The sequence below is a fragment of the Bactrocera dorsalis genome, chromosome 2 (assembly GCF_023373825.1).
Source record: "Bactrocera dorsalis isolate Fly_Bdor chromosome 2, ASM2337382v1, whole genome shotgun sequence".
NCBI lineage: Eukaryota > Metazoa > Arthropoda > Insecta > Diptera > Tephritidae > Bactrocera > Bactrocera dorsalis.
Window position 1 is genome coordinate 100,839,652 of NC_064304.1, and position 19,231 is coordinate 100,858,882.

Here is a 19,231-nt window from a genome sequence, read left to right on the forward strand (position 1 = left end):
TGTTAGATGTGGCTTTGTTTTGTTTTTGATTTTTTTTTGTGTGTTGTACGCTGCTAGTTTATGAATAGAACAAAGCAGAAAAATGTTGAGATGCGTTGAAAAATGTCTTTTGAATATTTATTGTAGATGCGTGCAGGCGTACACTTGCATCCGCAGCTATTTGCGTGCAATTCATAATTCACACTTGAGTTATGCCCTTTACGTAATGTATGGTGTAGTGGAGGAACAGTGTGTATGTTTGCCGTATTAGCGAGATTTAGAGTTTTGTAACCAAAAATTGTGATTTTATTCGCCGTTTGTTTGAAACCGCTGATCCTTTCTTGGGGTTGACAAAAATCGATTAATCGTTCAATATTAAAATCAAATGTACAAATTAGTAGAGAATAAATAAATTTTTATTATTTATTATTTCTATTATTTATTTTATTTTATTTAAAAAAAGTATAAATAAAAAAAGTTATAAATGAGTAAATAAGTGAAAAACAAAATAATCGTTTATAACACAAAAAAAAAATAATAATAAATTTTTGTTTTTGTAAATAATCGAAAAGAAAATCTATTAATCTTTAATAATTTTTGAAAAATGTTAAAAAAAAAATACTTATATTATAAATATTAAAAATTAATCATTTATCGATAATTTAATTACAAATAAAATTACCATAAATATTAAACCAAAATTTTAAATAAATTTTCGAAAAATATTGTATAGCTTTTAAAAATATTTTTGAATATGCCTAAAATGCTTTTGAAATGTGTTTGTAAATTAAAAAATATTAAAATTTAATCGTTTATCGTAGAGTTGATTACAAATAAAATGACCAAATATTTAATAAATTTGCGAAAAACATAATTTTTGAAAATCTATTTGAATACACACACAATATAATGCTTTCCAAATGTACATATGTGCAAATTTACAAATACTAAAATTTAATCAATTATCGACAAGTTGTTTACAAATAGAATTACCAAAAATATTAAATAAATTTTTTTTAATAAGTTTTCGAAAAATATAAGTTTCTAAAATCTTTTTGAATATACATTTATGCTTTTGAAATGTATGTAAATTTACAAATACTAAAATTTAATCAATTATCGACAAGTTGTTTACTAATAAAATTACCAAAAATATTAAATAAAAAATCACACACTTCACCGCAAATAATTTGCACATGTTGTGTAGGGTATAAGGAAATTCATGTCAATTCATTGTCATAAAATTATGAGTATATTCCGTCGGCTTGCTCATCGTGTGTTCGTTTGTTCATTTGTTTTTCACTTAGCTACATAGCGGTTTCCTTTAATATCCCAAATTAACAATGGCAAGCGAAGGCACAATGCTCGTTTGCGAAGACATCATCAACGCACTTGATTCACATTCATATTTTGTGCACAACAAAAACACTCACACACGCATACAAATGCATTTGATGTTCTTGCTTGGGCATTATAAAACACAAATTTCACTCTAATGAATGAAGTTATTTATAAATTTTGTAAGCAGAGCAGGCAAACGCTAACACACACACACACACACACACACACTAACAAATACATTTGAACTTTTATGAAGCGTTTTTCACAGCGGAAGTTTAATTTTAGCGACGACTTCACGTTTCATAAATAGCAAAATAAAGAAAAGAAAGGAGTTCGAGGCATGCGTTCTACATATGTATGTCATTGTGTGTAATTGTGTGTTTATCCAAGCGAGATTTCCGGTACAAGTACTAAATACTCTTCTAATGTGCATAAATGCGTTAAGTTATAAATATGCCGGTGGTCGGTCGATGGCCTAAGTCAAGCAAGTGTGATAGGCTTTTAGGGTGGCAGTGCGCACAGAACAATTGTTGACACAGGTCACAACAACAATACATATACATACATACATATGTATATGGGTTTATATGCATCTACTATTGCTCAACTCGCTATTTTATTGTAACATCAAAGGAAAATAGCAAAACTTTGTAGTTGCGCTATCTATTGCACGCTTTTTCAGCTACTAAATTTTCTAATAAACAAAAACAACAACAAAGCAAGTCATTAACGTTGTAACACTCGTTAATTAACTGCCACCTCTAGTTCGTAGCTATTCCATTATAACGTCACACTTCAATTACTGTTGTTGTTGCTATTGTTATTGTTTTTAGCGGCTTTATGCGTCCAATTGAGTGTATAAACACAAAGTAGAATGCGAAAGTGCGAAAATAGACAGCAAACACTAATTAATTGGACGCAGTAGAGTGCAAATATTGTGTGAGAATGAAAAAATACGAAAAATAAAAATTCTAAATTAAATCGAAATAATAGTTAAATAAAGATAATATTTAAATAGAAAAAATTTACGAAAAATATAAAATTAAAATTAACTGAAAAAACATTAAAAAGTTTCTAAATGTAAAATAATAAATATTGATGAATAAGAAGATAAAAAATTAAAAAAATTTTTTTTTGAATATTAGAAAATTTAAAAAATATCAAAAAATGTATAAAATAAATTCAAAAATTATTTATAATAAAAAAAAGTATTTATCTAAAAAATGAAAATGATTTTAAAATAAAATTTTAATTAAAAGTTTTAAATTGTAATTCAAAATTATTTTCGAAAAAGTTTTAATTTTAAGAAAATTTAAAAAACATCGAAAAATATAAAAAAAATCAAAAATTATTAACACAAAAAAGTCAAAAAACTATAAAATTTAAAAATTTTGGAAACATTAATAAAATATGAAGATGAAAAATTAATTTACAAAAAATTATATTAAAATAAAAAATGAAAACGATTTTTAATTAAAATTTACCCTAAAAATTTTAATTGAAATTCAAATTTATTTTCAAAAAATTAAATGATAGAGAATTCAATAAAATTCAAATAACAAAAAATTGGAAATTATTAAATTTAAAATTGAGAAAATATAAAAAGAAAAATTAAAAATGTTAAAATTAAAAAAGTGAGAATGATTTCATAATAAAATATAAGTTAAAAACTTAAAATTGAAATTCAATATTATTTAAAAAAAAAATTGTAAATGTAAGAAAATTTAAAAAATATCAAAAAATAAATTCAAAATATTTAAATACTATATAAATAAAATTAAAAACCTGAAATTAAATAAAATTAAATTATAAATCAAAAATTCGAAAAATATAAACTTAAAAAGTGAATAAATTTAAAAACAATAAAATAATTAAAATATAAAATATATTATTATTTATTATATTATTATTTTTATATAAAAAGAAGAAAAATTAATTAAAAAAAAATAATATTTAAAAAAATTTGAAAAATAGGATTAAATTAAAAATAAAAAGAGAAAATTTAAATAAAAATAAACATATACATATCTTGCAAAGCAAATTACTTATATGTTTAATTTAAAAAATATATAAAATTAATAAAAAATTAAATTTTAGTTTTAGTAGCTTATAAAAAAAATAACAGAATAAAATAAATAAAAACAATATATTGCAAAAAAGTAAATTTTTAAAGTTTTTTAAATTAATAGCTAACTTAATAAATTAGAAAAAATTTAGTGCGTTTATTTATTTAAAATTTAACAAATTAAAATAAACTAAAATTAAAGGAAAATAACTAAAAAATATAGCAAGTTAAATAAAAAAATCAATTTAAATAATATTAAACAGTAAATAAAATGAGCGATAACTCTTTCGCCGCTTGAAGCCCCTACCATCCATTGCATGCACGCACCACCCACGGTTGCATTTCTCACTTAAACACACACAAAATATATATTAAAGAGAAAATGCGTGCGCCCTGACCACACACAAGCTTTATTTGCCTCCATTATTTCATTAATTGCTTGACACAGCTACTTTTGGCTTAACGGCTGCTTCTTCTTCTTTGCGACCGTTAAATGGTCTAAATCATTTTCACTTAAAAAGTTATAATCCACTCATAAAGTATGCATGTAATTGTAATCACTGCATTAATGTATTCCCTTTCATATTTCAACATGCCCACCAAGCGCCTCCTAACCCAAGCGCGTAGGGCTCACCACAGTTAAAAACAAACAATTTTCCCAAACAACAGCAACAACAAAAATGTCGAAACCATCGCTTCAACTCAACGCTGAATATTAATGCGCTCTCTGATTAGATTAACATCGTCGCTTGTTGTGTTAGCTGTGTTGTTGTTGTTGTTGTTTTTCGAGCAGTCTATCGCTGGAGGAGGGTGGCCTTGAAATCAAAGCTGATGTTTCAATTGCCCTTAATGGCGTTCTTAATTGGTACTTGTCGAGTCATGAATAAACGTTGGCTCGCCTCTGGTCTGGCCGGGCCATGGCATATCATTGAGTTATCACTCTTGAATAATGGCGATTTGGAAATTTCCTAATTTGAGTATTTCCGGTTAAATGAATGCCGAATCGTGTGGGGAAATTCAATTATTTTTAGCCTGGCAAATGTTAATGGCAATCATTTACAATGAAAATTCTCACAGGAATAAACTAACGGCGGTGTCACTGAGGCAGCGAAAAGTATTTTGTGAGCAAGTGAACGTTAAAAATCAAGTTCTCAAGTATGTTTTTTATTTGACAAGACATCTTCACCAAATTTGGCATAGTTTATTGCTCAAAGTAAGGCTACAATCTCTGCAGAAATAGTTCAGATCGGACCACTATAGCATATAGCTGCCATACAAACTCAACGCTTAAAATCAAGTTCTTGTATGGAAAACTTTTTTATTTGACAAGATATCTTCACCAAATTCGAAAATTTTTATTTTTGTTGTTGTTTTTTTTTTATTTTATTTTATTTATTACTTATTTGTTGTTTTTTCTGCAATCAAAGTGCATTTAATCACTAAATTACTTAACGTCTAATTTATATGCATTGTTTATTCTCGCCTACAGCCATTGATTTGCAACTGGACACCACGCAATTGAGTGCCGAGTCTACAACTACAACAACACACAAGCCGGCCGGCGGCATGCACACGCCATCGCCCAGCTCAAGCGGCGGCAAGCCACAACGCATACTCTGCTGTCCCGACTGTGATGACCGTAAGTTGAAAAAATACAACAACAATAACAATAGCAACTACTCGTATAATAATAACATAATAGCGCCAACAACAAATTAATAAATACTTGCATGTATGATATAAATGGACATGAAAATGTGAATTGCGTGTGGAAAATGATTGGAAAATTGAATGCAAACTAGCTTACTAACTAATTCAATTAACTGGCATTAACTTTTTTGTTGTTTTTTTTTTTTTTGTTTCGATTCAACAGCTTTCAATGAAGACCATGCGCATGCGCAACCATGCGCAGCACCACAGCAGCAGCAACAACAACAGGAACTGCAAGCGCAAATGCAACACCAACAGCAGCAGCACCAACAACAACAACAACACGGTGACTTCCTCCAACAATTAGAGGACGAAAGTGCATTTGAGGAAGAACAACAACAGCAAAGTGACGAACAATCACTGCAACACCGCGCCAAGCGCGCACACGTCACGCTGCCCTCACCCGAGCAAACGGAACCGGACAGCACCTCCACCAACACCGGCACACTGCGACATTTTCGCAAGCGACGCGCCAGCGCCAAATTGGCTGGCATGCCGCCCCAGCAGCCAGCTGGTAGTGTTGGCGACGGCAATGCCAACGCTGCCGCTGCGCTAATGGCGGACAATGCGAACGCCAGCGAAGATGAATTGCTGCTAATGGAACGCGTCTTGCGCACCAGTCATAATTGTCTCTTCTGCGATGCACGCTTCACCAATGACATAGCGTTGCGCAAACATCATCAGCTGGCGCACAGCAATCAAGCCTCCATGCCGTTTGTTTGTTCGATCTGTAAGCGCGGTTTTCGCATGCGCTCCGCCCTCCATCGTCACATGGAGACACACGATAGCGAGGGGAGACCATACGAGTGCACGTTGTGTCATGTGCGCTTCCCGCGCCCCTCCCAGCTGACGTTGCACAAATTGACGGTGCATTTTCTGCGCAAACCACATGCCTGCGGTGTGTGTGGCAAGCAATTTGGCACGGAGAGCGCACTTAAGACGCATAGCAAATTTCATGCAGGTAAGCTAAGTGGTTGCAACGCATGCGCGTGAACCTATATTACACATACATATGTACATACATACATGCCATATACTTATGAGTTAAGTGCATTGCTGAGCCGCCGACTGACAGCTGACTGGCTGGCAGCGCTCAGTCGGTTGGCTGGCATTTATTGTTTAGTAAATAAATAAATGTGCATAAAGTACATACATAAATAAATGCAGACACACACACATATGCGTGCATAAATCCCTTAAACTCCAATTGTTGTAAAAAGAAGCGGCGGTGATGCTTATTTTGCTGCCGCTTAACCCTTCACATTTGTTGTTGCTTTTTGGTTTTGTGTTTTTGTTGCTAGTTTTGCTTAACATTGTCGGTTGTGAGTTATTAAGTCGTTAAATGGCTAATATATTTCCACTACTATACACTAACACTAACACTAACGCTAACACTACCACTATTTTCCGCTACTTTCCGTCTATTTTCCTTCTATTACCAACACTACAACAACAACTAGTATTGTTACAATGTATTATATTGCCTTACAACTGTCGGCACTACTCCTTCGGACCAACTTACTGCTTTCCTTCACACCCTGTTTACCACATGCGCTGTGCGCCGTCGCCAGTTTGCATGCTCCAGCGAACTTTATGAGCGCGTAGCCAACTATTTGTGACAAACCTTTAGTTGTTGTACTTTAAAAGCTTTTTTTGTACAAACAAAACAACAAACCTTTTGTTGTTGTACTTAAATTTTTTTCTTGCAAACTTTTTTTCATTTTTTTCTTGAAAACTTCTTGCATTTGGTGCTTTTATTTGCAGTAAGCACCCTTAATTTAAAATAATTGCAAAAACAACAACAACATTACTTCAGTTTTTTTTTTACATTTCTGCGTTTTTAATTTTATTGCTTTTTAATCTACACTCCACATATGTAACAAGTTTATCTAAATTACGGCATACGTACGACAAGATATACATTCATATTTATAATTGCTCCACTATTTGCCGCTATTTTCTATTTGCTTGACATCACATGACGTTTAGCGGAAATGTAAAAAGAAGCAAACAAAAACAATTTATAAGCTTAATGCTTTTAATGGCTCGGTGAAAATGCGGTAATCGCACGCTGCGTGTGTCAACCCGCATAAACCAACAACGTTGTAGCGCCAGCTGTCATAATTTGCCATAACATTTGCCTCTTCCGTTCAGTCCACATATATATATGTATGTATATTTTTGTACATATATATATATATGCATATACTTTCTGCATTTTCTTTTAATTGCTTCACGGTTTGGCGCTTATGGGTTAGACATGTTTATTATTTACCACTGTTGTTCTCAATTAAGTCGTCGCCGTAATGATGAAGATGCGCAACTTGCCGTGTTTCTAAAGTATCATAAAGTGTCACACATACAAGCTTACATAATTGCGGCTTCAAGTCGTTCACGCTGCAACGGAGTCCAGCATTTGTCATGTGTTTGCTCTACTTCTACTTACATATGTATGTCGAAGAATCATTAACTCCACTTTAATTAACTGCATAGGTGGAAGTTTCAGCGTGTCATTGACATTACAGTGATTTACTTCATTCTTTCATTATAATTTCTGCGAACTAAAGCAGCTTTTTAGATAATATGTGAAGAAAATGTAAACAGAATAGTTTCCATAAAGAGATTTTGGCATAAAAATAAGTTAAAGCACACAAAAGTGAAAGCTCTTTGCGTAATTTGGTAGAATTTATGCGTAAAAATTTTCATGTGAACCTTTTTACCGTTTAATTAAACAAAAGTGAAAGCTTTTTACATAAATTGATAGAAATTTCGTTTTCAAACTTTCTTTTGGGCTTTTCTAACATCTGAAGTGAAAGCTTTTCGTGTCATTTGATAAAAATTACGCTTACAACATTTCCTTCGAGCTCTTCTACAATCTAGAACAAATAGAAGTGAAAGCTTTTTGTGTCAAATTCCCTTCGAGCTTTTCTAACGTCTACAGCAAACAAAAGTGAAAGCTTTTTGTGTCATTTGATATAAATTACGCTTACAACATTTCCTTCGAACTTTTCTACAATCTAGAACAAATAGAAGTGAAAGCTTTTTGTGTCATTTGATATAAATTACACTTACAAAATTCCCTTCGAGCTTTTCTAACATCTACAGCAAACAAAAGTGAAAACTTTTTGCGTCATTCGATTGAAATTAGACTTGCGAAATTTCTTTCGAGCTTTTCTACCATCTAGAGCAAACAAAAGTGAAAGCTCCAAAGGATGCTCTATTCTTCATTTGAAAAAGCTTACATTTACATTTCATTTGAGCTTTTATACCATCTATGTGACTCATTGTATGCTAAGTATGTATGTGATGTTTCTAAAAAATGTTTAGAAGTTCAGTATTCATTTTTAAGTTTGCTTCTAATTTTATGTGAATAGTGAAAGCTCTGTGTAAGCTGTATATTGGAGTTGTATTTTAAAGCTAAAGTTTCAATACAAATTTCCTTCTTATTTCAAAGCTTTTCGAGGCCGGTTTCTTTTAAAATTTGTATATGATTATCAATGAAAGCTCTTTCTATGAAAGTTTTATACAGACCAGCTTCAAATTTACAGCTTAATCGATATGACGTTTAAAAAGATATAACAGACAATTATTTTATTAAGAAATTCAGCAAAACTTGATTGTTTTACTCTTATTTAATTTGTTTTTAAGCACATTTTATTTTTATTTCGCAATAAAACTATAAAGCTTCTTCATTAGTTGCTTCGCATCAACAATAAAACCAAAAAAATGCTTTTAAGTATTTTTTATTTAAGTAAATTTTTAAATTTTTTGGTGCTACTGACATTTTTTTAGTTTAAAAAGTATGACACGTCAAAAAATTTTATTTTTATTAATAAATAAATAAAATAATTCCGCTTGAGATATAACCTAAAAATTATTATAATAAATTTTCGATACGCATATGCTTAATAAATTTATATAATTTAAAACTAAAAATAAAAAAACTGTTATAAAAGTTTAATATTTTTTTCACTATTTTTTATTTTTTTCTATATAATTTTTTAATAACTTTTTATTAAATTTTTTAATGTTTTTTAAATATTTTTTTTTTTATTATGTACATATATTGTTTTATTTTATTTTTTCTTTTTTTTAATCTTTTTGTTTATATTTATTTTTTATTTTAATTTCCTTATTTTTTATTTTATTTTTTTGTTGCTTTTATTTTAATTTTCATATTTTTTATGACATTTTTTAGTTTATTTCTAATATTTCTTAACAATTTTTTTTTAATTTTTTTAATTTTTTTTTAATTTTTATTTTTGTTTTTTTAATTCTTTTTTATTTTTAATTTTTTTTTTTTTAATTTTTTTATTTTTTTTTTTAGATTTAATTAGTGTATTTTAAAATAAGGAGATATCCAACTATAATATACGTCCTCTCCAAACAGTTATTCGAAGCACTGTAGAGAAGTATTGAAATATAAAAGCCAACTCAGCTGCATTATAACTGTCATATAATTGCCTCTAAAATTTATATCAACCACCAATAAAAAAAATATGTCCAAATAAATGACATACCCAAAAATATTAGCACAGAACGCATGAAGAAGTCAGAAATCCAATACCTTTTTATAAATACAGTTTTTTAATTTTTTTTTTTGCTCGCTCTCTACCCTTCAGTACCGAACAAATGGTCATTCGTGTCATAATTTGCAAGTTTCCTACACTTACACCGCAGCAGAGCATAAAATAGAGCAAAAATATACATGTATGTATGTGTACGTAATATACTTCAATAACTGTAAATGTACACCACACTTAGTAAAATTGTAATTCAATTATCATATCGGCATATCGAATAACCCTTCATTTCGCACCCGAACACCCATTAACCAGCGACGCCCCTTTTACGCACCCAACCTACGCACCCTTCGGCAGCAGTGGCAGTAGCAATAGCAGCAAATAAGACATATTATTTTATTATTATTTCAAAATGCCAAAAAATAATGAAGTACACGCATATACATATACACAAACATACAAGCAAATATAGTTAGGAGTACATGGCTGGTGCATAGAATTTATTGTGCGGCAATAAACCCTGCTTTAGCTACCAAAAAGCATCAACTGTAAATAGTGTGTACATATGTATGTATAGGGTGATTTTTTAAGAGCTTGATAACTTTTTTAAAAAAAAAAACGCATAAAATTTGCAAAATCTCATCGGTTCTTTATTTGAAACGTTAGATTGGTTCATGACATTTACTTTTTGAAGATAATTTCATTTAAATGTTGACCGCGGCTGCGTCTTAGGTGGTCCATTCGGAAAGTCCAATTTTGGGCAACTTTTTCGAGCATTTCGGCCGGAATAGCCCGAATTTCTTCGGAAATGTTGTCTTCCAAAGCTGGAATAGTTGCTGGCTTATTTCTGTAGACTTTAGACTTGACGTAGCCCCACAAAAAATAGTCTAAAGGCGTTAAATCGCATGATCTTGGTGGCCAACTTACGGGTCCATTTCTTGAGATGAATTGTTGTCCGAAGTTTTCCCTCAAAATGGCCATAGAATCGCGAGCTGTGTGGCATGTAGCGCCATCTTGTTGAAACCACATGTCAACCAAGTTCAGTTCTTCCATTTTTGGCAACAAAAAGTTTGTTAGCATCGAACGATAGCGATCGCCATTCACCGTAACGTTGCGTCCAACAGCATCTTTGAAAAAATACGGTCCAATGATTCCACCAGCGTACAAACCACACCAAACAGTGCATTTTTCGGGATGCATGGGCAGTTCTTGAACGGCTTCTGGTTGCTCTTCACCCCAAATGCGGCAATTTTGCTTATTTACGTAGCCATTCAACCAGAAATGAGCCTCATCGCTGAACAAAATTTGTCGATAAAAAAGCGGATTTTCACATTTCGAACCGAACACTGATTTTGGTAATAAAATTCAATGATTTGCAAGCGTTGCTCGTTAGTAAGTCTATTCATGATGAAATGTCAAAGCATACTGAGCATCTTTCTCTTTGACACCATGTCTGAAATCCCACGTGATCTGTCAAATACTAATGCATGAAAATCCTAACCTCAAAAAAATCACCCGTTACATATATGTATGTGTGTGTGGCATACACGCCCAGCTCGCTGAAAAGCATAGCGCACATAAGCATACACATACATTTATATGTATGGATTGAATGAGTAGTGTTTAGTTGCCGCATAAAAATATTGCTCCATACGGACACGTTCACGCCCACCGAAGCAGCACAAAAAGAAAGCAAGAAATGAGGCTGCATTGTGGCACAACACGTTTGTGTGTTGCATGCTGCAAACACTTGGGAGTTTATTTTTTACACGCCAAACACATACATACATTCCCGAGCTTATATGTAGATGTGTGTGTGTCGCTTTGGCTGTATTGTTGCTACACATAAATTACCTGCTGCGGCGTGTTTGCATATGCGTCGAGGGTAATTTATGTAAATTCGAAAATTATTTGTATCTAAACACACATACACACCCATACATACAGTAAGCGTGTCCTGCAGGCACAACTCCATACACACACAGGGACACTTTGTTTGCGGCGTTGTAATCGTATATCCTGGTTTTGTTCTCGATTTAAGGTTTTTGATGTTCGCTGTTGTTGTTTTTACTTTTTAAATTATTTGTTTTTCTTACTTTTCGCTTTGTAAATATTTTTTAGTGTGCTCTCTTTGTAGTTGTTTTTTTTTGCGTTGGTTTTGTTGCGCTTGTTTTATTCATCCACTCATCCACTTGTTGTTTGGCCGTCTGAATTTTAAACAGATTTTGTCCTTTTTGTGTTTCGTCGTTGGCTAAAAGCATAATACGATATTACTGCAAGCGCGTGCTGTATTTTTATGCCATTTTTTATTTTCTTCTTTTTTTATATTTTCAATGCTTTTTTTATCTGTTTTCGGTTCACCCCTTGAGTGCGCTCTTTTGAATTCTTACAAACACTTAAATATGATTAGACGAGCGGCCCGTTGCTGGAGAGTGCAAAACTTAACCCTAAATAATGCGGTTAACGGTGGCGAATTGCGGTTGTTTACACATATATAAATAAATAATGATTATTGTCTGGGGCTTCTGCGGTCCAATCGAATGTTAATTTATAGTCAACCGTTTTTTGTTTGTAATCAAAATGAAGGCAGTTCAATATTTTTGGCTATACTTTGATCTTTACTGCGCTTTTTATTGTTGTTGCTGGTTACTTACACTCAAGTTAATTTGTTTTATAAATTATGCAGTGACTTCAAAAACTGGAGCTTAAAATTCGTATTTGACTATTCAACAAATGTACCATATTGTAAGCATTTGAAAAATATTTCATTATTATATTTTTTTAATTTTAGTATTATTATTTTAGTATTATTATTCTTTTTTACTTATACACATATCATTTAACTATTACTTGCTTTAAGTAGAAAATGAAGAACATTAAAAACATTTATTTTAAAAAGTGTAATTATGCAAACTTATATTATTGCGAAAGTTAAAAACAGATGTAAATAATTATGAATTAATTTAATTATTCATTTTTTATTAAGTAGGTTAATCTAAAATATTTTGCAGTAAACAAAATTTATTTTTTTTTTAATTTCAAAATTTTCAAAAATTAATACCCAGCCAAATAAAAAAAAAATTATACACCACATCAAATAAAAATTAAAAATAATAGTTTTCATTTAATCCAAGCAAAAAAATATAAATTTAATAATATTTTTGGTTTTTATATGAAATATATTATTTTTAAAACTCTTTATAGTAAAAAAAAATTATTATTATATAAAAAAATTATGTTGCTGTGTCTTTACTTTAAACACAAACAAACTTAAAACAAAAATTTTAATTGTTAAAAAGGCTCATAATAACTATTTTCTTTTAATTTTCTGAGTGAATTAATTAATTAAGCTATTTTTATAAATTAAATACAGTTAAAATTATTTTATATTTTAAATAGCCTGTGCTTAGTTAGAACATTAAAACAGTACTTAAATATAAGCTAAACACTGAAATATTACTAAACACAACTTAAACGCCTAAAAGCAGGCTTAAACTAATGCTACATACATATATACTAAACGAAAACAAGTAAATAAGTTTTTATGAAACTTTAAAAAATTGAAAATATAAACAAATATAATAGTATTAAATAATTAAGAATGATTTTTGGTAAAAAAAACATATTCTTCATAAGTCATTTCAAAAACACATACATATATTAAACACAATAAAAAAATTAAAAAAAGAACAACGAAATTAAATCGAAAACTAAATGCGCTAGCAAATGCAAAATTTAATCTATATAAATCAAACCAAACAAAAAATTGCTGTATTTAAATCGGGTGTGGAAACTAGACTACAAATTTGGAAGATTTTTTATGAAAATAACACAACTTTTGAACGCTTTTTAAATAAAAAAAAAATATATATAAAATAATTAGATTAAATAATATATACTAAAAAGATTGATATAACAATGTTGCTTGTGATCTAGTAATAATTGAAAATTAAATATTTTTCAAGTTTTGAATTGGTCTTTGACTTACATACTTTTGCAATAAATAATTGCCAAACATTGTTTTTTTCTTTTTCTCTTATAAACGCAGTTTATATGGTACATACATACATATAGAAGTCAATTTTTTGTTCAAAAAACCAAAGTAATAGTACAAAATTCAAAAACTAAAAATAATAAAAAAAGAAATTAAAAATAATTTCACAAACTAATTCAAATTATTTTAAAAGCCTGAATTTCAAGAAAAAAATAATAATTAGTAAATAAAAAATTTAAAATAAAAATTAATTTGAAATTAAAATTGAACAAATAATATTTTTTTATGGATTAAGCGTTCTGAAGTTGTGCTCTTTTGAAATAGAAGACTTAAAAAGGAATTTAATTAACTAAAAATTAATTAACCAAAAATTCGACAATTAAATAACAAAATTAAAAATTTTGCAAAAATCAATAAATTTTTATGACTTTTAAATAAACATAATATTTTTTTTTAATACTCAGCATTTAATAAACAGTCAAAATTATAATTAAAAATGCTTTTCTATCTCACACTGAATAAAATTATATAAAAAATTAAATAAATTTTAATTAAATTAACCAAGCATTTTTTTTTAAATACTCAGAAATTAATAACCAGCCAAAAAATAATTTAAAAACAATTTTAATTAAAAAAATTAATTAGAATTAAAAAAAAATTTTATGTTAAAAACAATTAAAAAAAAAATTAAGAATTTAAAAAAATTAAAAAGAAATAAAAAAACAACAAAATTAAAAGAAAAATTTAAAAATTAAAAATAAAAATTAAAAAAAAATAAAAAAAAATTAACAAAAATTAAAAAAAAAATAACAAAATTTTAAACAATTAATTTTTCAATTAATAATTCAAGCAAAAACAAAAATAAAAAATATAATTGAAATCTACCAATTTTTTGCATTTTTGCAATTTTAATATGCTTTGCAGCGCCCAACGTTGAATGCGATGTATGCAATCGAAAATTTTTCCTCAAGAAAGATCTGCGCAAACATTTGCGCATACATACCGGCGAACGGTTTTACAAATGTGACTTCTGTACGGCTTCGTTTATGCATTATACGCGCCTCAGGGGTAATATTATAACTGTATTTGTAAATAAAACATCAACTACAAACATATATACATACATAAATTTACTATTATATCGCATTTTTATATATTTTACTATAACATACACATATGCATATGTATATACATATATATAAATAACTATTTATTTTAATATATTTATTGCTATATAGTCCATTAAGTCCATATGGCTGAACATTTTACGCACATACTTACATACATAAAGATGTGTTAGTTGCTAACCTAACTTAACTGCGCATTGTTGAAAGCATTCTTGTAAAGTTTTCAAGTATTTAATTAAATTAAGTTTATGCTTGTACTTGACTTTGGTTGACTGCATGGCTGAATGCCCTGCACGGCATCTTGTCAATGCATGCGCAAACAAATCAACAACGTCTTACTAAACATATACATACATACACAGATATATACACTATAATGTGCTATGATATGTGCGCTAGTTATACATACATACTTATATATATACTTACATATGTTTGTGTAAGCGTGTGCGTGTATAGGTGCATGAGTAGTTTGGGCTTGTGTGCTTTGCACAATTCTGACTAATATGTTTGCCTTTTAAGTATATAGATGTGTATGCATATTAGTGTCTGTGTGTGCGTGTGCCGTCTGGTATTTGCTTAAATGCTGTATTTGCTGTACTTAAGTTAAATGTGCTTTTTGTGAGGACCTTTTTAAGCAGCAATTCAAGCATTCACTGTACAATAAACAGACAAACAAAACCGCAGCAGCAAACATAATGCGCGCCACACACACACGCACACACATGCATACAAGCTCGCCAACTGGAATAGAAAAAGCACTGACTGACAGCCAGTCGCATGGGCTGCCGCCTAACCAACAAAACAACACAGTCCAAAGGATGCGGATGAGCTGGCGATCACCATCACCATCAGTGTACAGTTAGTGGCACAGTCGCCAATTGTGCTTCTTCGGAGACTTGCTTGCAAAGCAAAAATTTTCCATTTTTTCCTTTATATTATTTTCATAATATTTAACTCACATTGTGTCTGTCAGTTAGATTTGACTAACTGTCAGCGGCGAACAGATGCTCTGATGGGCTGTTGGTCGGCCGCTTGTTGGCTTGCGGTGGAGAGAGGAGGAGGCAGGCGGCGGCCAGTCAGTTAGTTAGTCGGTCGGGACGCAAATGGTGTTTGCGGTTAAACAATTGCTGCGTGGCCTTTCAACGTCACTGCAGTCCGCTGCAGCTCTTTAATGTTTTGCAAATGTGTTTGTTGTTTTTCGGTACGTACTACGTACTTGCGCATGCCAAAAGCGTGAAAAAGTCAAGAAATAATATTGTCAGAGTGACACTGTTGTGAAGTGTTGATTGCAAGGGGTAATAGGTATATTTACCTATTGTACATACATATGTACATAGATGCCTAAATACATGCACACATACATACGCACATACATATGTATATGTACATGTGAGTGTAGCGCTTTAGCTTGTGTAATTTTAAAATTCGCAAGCATATAAATTTTTTAATTGTTATTTGCTCATAAAAGTTAGTAAATACCGTTATATCGAAGAGTATCGAAAATTGTTGCTACTTATTTTATATTTAAAATTATCAGTAGCTTAAAATTAAATATTTGAATATTTTTCTATTAATAGTAAGTATATGCAAAAAAATATATATAGAAATATAAAACATAAATAATCATTAGGAAATTCTGAAAATTAAATATGTATATTTTTTAATTAGATTTAATTTTCATAAAAATATTTTTAGTTGTTTTTTTTTTAATTTTGCACTATTTAAAAAAATATGTATTTATTTTTTAATTTAATTAATTTTAATTAAATTTTCATAAAAAAACTATATATTTAGTAATTTTTTTATTAATTTAATAAATTAAACGTTTGTATGTGAATATATTATATATTATTAAAATTAAATTACACATATTTTGGATTTTATTAATTATAATTTAATTTCTTTAAAAATATGTTTTATTGTTTTTTTTTAATTAAATTAATGTAAAAAAAAAATTAAATAGTTTATTTTTTTTTAATTTCCATAATTTGAATTAAATTTTCATAATAATTCTTTATTTAGTATTTTTCAACATTAAATGCATTCAACAATTAAACTATATATTATTAAATATTATATTTTTCATTTGATTAATTAATTTTATTTTTCATAAAAATTCTTCTTTTTGTTATTTTTTCAATGTTGCATTACTTAAAAAACTTGCACCTTATCCTATAATGTTTAAAATTCTAACCACATTATCGTTCAATTTCAAGCACCATCACTATTAGACTCGCACCTTTGCACCTCAAGCCAAGAACAATTGCAAGCCGATTGCAAGTACTTTTCATTATTATTATTTTTATAGCTTTGCAACAGCATATTTATTGTTATTGTTGTCATTTGGCAGCATCAGCTGTCTTTTAGCCAACATGCAGCTCACGCCTCAAATTTACACCTTTAAAAAATATATGGTATATTTAATATTTCGAATGCCACCACACTTTTACGATCGCTGTTTGTACGTGAGACTTTTTTAAAGCTCAAACCAGCGCATTTCTTAACGCCAGACTATTAATTATGCCAGCAGTGCAGCCAAACGGCGCGCAGCTGTACTTGGTCTATTGCAGCGGTTAGCGGTTCTTCCGAAAAGCGAGTAGGGATCCTTGCGGTTGCGCTTTCTAACAGCTGCCGATGTCCGTCACTCGCCTCAATGAGTTATGCCGCATTCGTTATGCCTAACAGAATGTTATTTTCCTGACGCAAGGATCTATGCGAATGCGTTGTGAATTTGTAATTTTCTTCCGGCAGTCACGTGGTCGGTCACCTGTAAGTGACAGGCGACACAAAGAGTAACAGAAGCCTAATGTCAGCTGTAATTTTTTTTAGAAAGAATGAACGCCTTCGGACCGACACACACAACACCACATTTGTTTGTTATACATTGACAATTTCAGCTAAACAGTGCAATGCGCTGGCACAACAAAAATAAAAGCAAAAACAATGGGAAAAGGTGTTGTGATGCTAATCAACAATTGCTCAGCGGCTGACAATGTTGTGAAATGGAAGTGAATGATAATTTAGTGTGTTTGCCAACTTACTTCACGCCAATTTCACGGCACGCCGTAATTTGCAAAAGCAAAAACAAAAAACGCAGACATTAGTTAAAAGAAAACCTCCACAGTGATTTGGGAGTAGCGCGCAAATTGGCAGGATCGCTTTAACAATCGATCATCAGTTGACACACACAAGCAAAAGTAATCAACTATACACCGCCTGTTGTGCAGTTATCACAACAAACCCATCGAAGGACTCATCAAACATAACCTCACCATTGCTCGCACACACTCGCTGCCTGCCTCGGGCGCTAGCTCGCATTCATCAGCATTCCATTGATGAAGTTGAGATTTTCAGCGTGTATGCGGTTTCAAATACAGCTGCCGAGAGTCACACTCCGCATAAACACACACACTCATACACACACAGTAACGCTTAAAATCGCTTGACAAGTCCTTTTCCATTGCTATCTAATATCTGCTGTCTGTCATTTGGCGTTAACTGTCTCCTGTCGCCTATCCACCGTCGCTTGTCTACTGCTTAAGCAGCTGCTTACTTCCTTGCGCTGCTCATCACGCTCCGCAGCGCAGCGCTCGGCATGTGTAATTGTAATTACGTGCTTTGTAGCGTTGGCGTGTAAACACTGATCCTTGATTATGCTTTTTTCCCTTCTCTTTTACAAACACACATTGATACTTTAGCTGCCGTTACTTATTTGTATTTTCGTGAAACTTAATGACGCTTCCTCGCTCCACTTGTATTGTGCTTCAATCGTTTTTTTGCTTTGCTTTTGTTATATTTGTGTATATTCGTGCCCGAAACAAAAATGTTGCACATTAGCAAAGAGCTTCATCGCCATTTGTCACTCTTTTGGAGCTTTGTCTTTTATCTCTTCATTAGCAAACTATTTGTTTAATATCCAAAGGGATAAAAGGCATTCCAGCGCCACTAAATAATGCGAAGGTCGTTTGTAGTTGTTGTTTACTATGCTTACAGCACTCGCACCCTAGTTGGTGCTGAAATATTTACAATTAAAGAAATTCGACAATATCTGAACGGTTGATTTTGAAAAGGACTTTGGTGCGCATTCAACCATTTCTTTCAATGTGATTACTGTTATGTTTGCTTTGTGGCGCACATTTGTGTTTGTTTTGATTATGCAATGATAAAGAAAGCTGTTAACTAAAATCAGGCAGTTTGTTATAGAAAGCACGCTTTAGTGGTATTTACTCAATATCCTATCATCTAACTAGAAAAGAACTGTTATGGTCGGATTATATAATTAAGTAAAAAATAGTCAGCTCTCGAACTCAGCGCTCAACGCAAGTTAGTAACAGCCTCTATAAACTTCACTACGTTGGCCGCGAGTTGCAAATTTTCAACAAAATGACATTGATGATAGCATACTTTTAGGCGCCAATTTCTTTTTTGTTCATTTTTGCAAGCTTTGTTTGAAGTTAAGCAGATTTTGAGTATTCTTAAAGGCAATAAG

General features: G+C 30.8%; 1 protein-coding gene across 4 annotated transcripts in view; it reads left to right on the plus strand.

The window, feature by feature from the left end:
* Positions 1-19,231, plus strand: part of LOC105226060 (mucin-5AC) — a 222,764-nt gene that overhangs the window by 199,940 nt on the left and 3,593 nt on the right. For 2 of the 4 annotated variants that reach the window (XM_049448617.1, XM_049448616.1), the window contains exons 4-5: positions 4,875-5,024; positions 5,259-6,056. In XM_049448617.1, coding sequence (XP_049304574.1) covers positions 4,875-5,024; positions 5,259-6,056 — 948 coding nt within the window. Of the gene's footprint in view, positions 1-4,874; positions 5,025-5,258; positions 6,057-11,987; positions 12,431-19,231 lie in introns of those variants that run through there. The other 2 variants (XM_049448618.1, XM_049448619.1) reach the window with 2 other exon arrangements.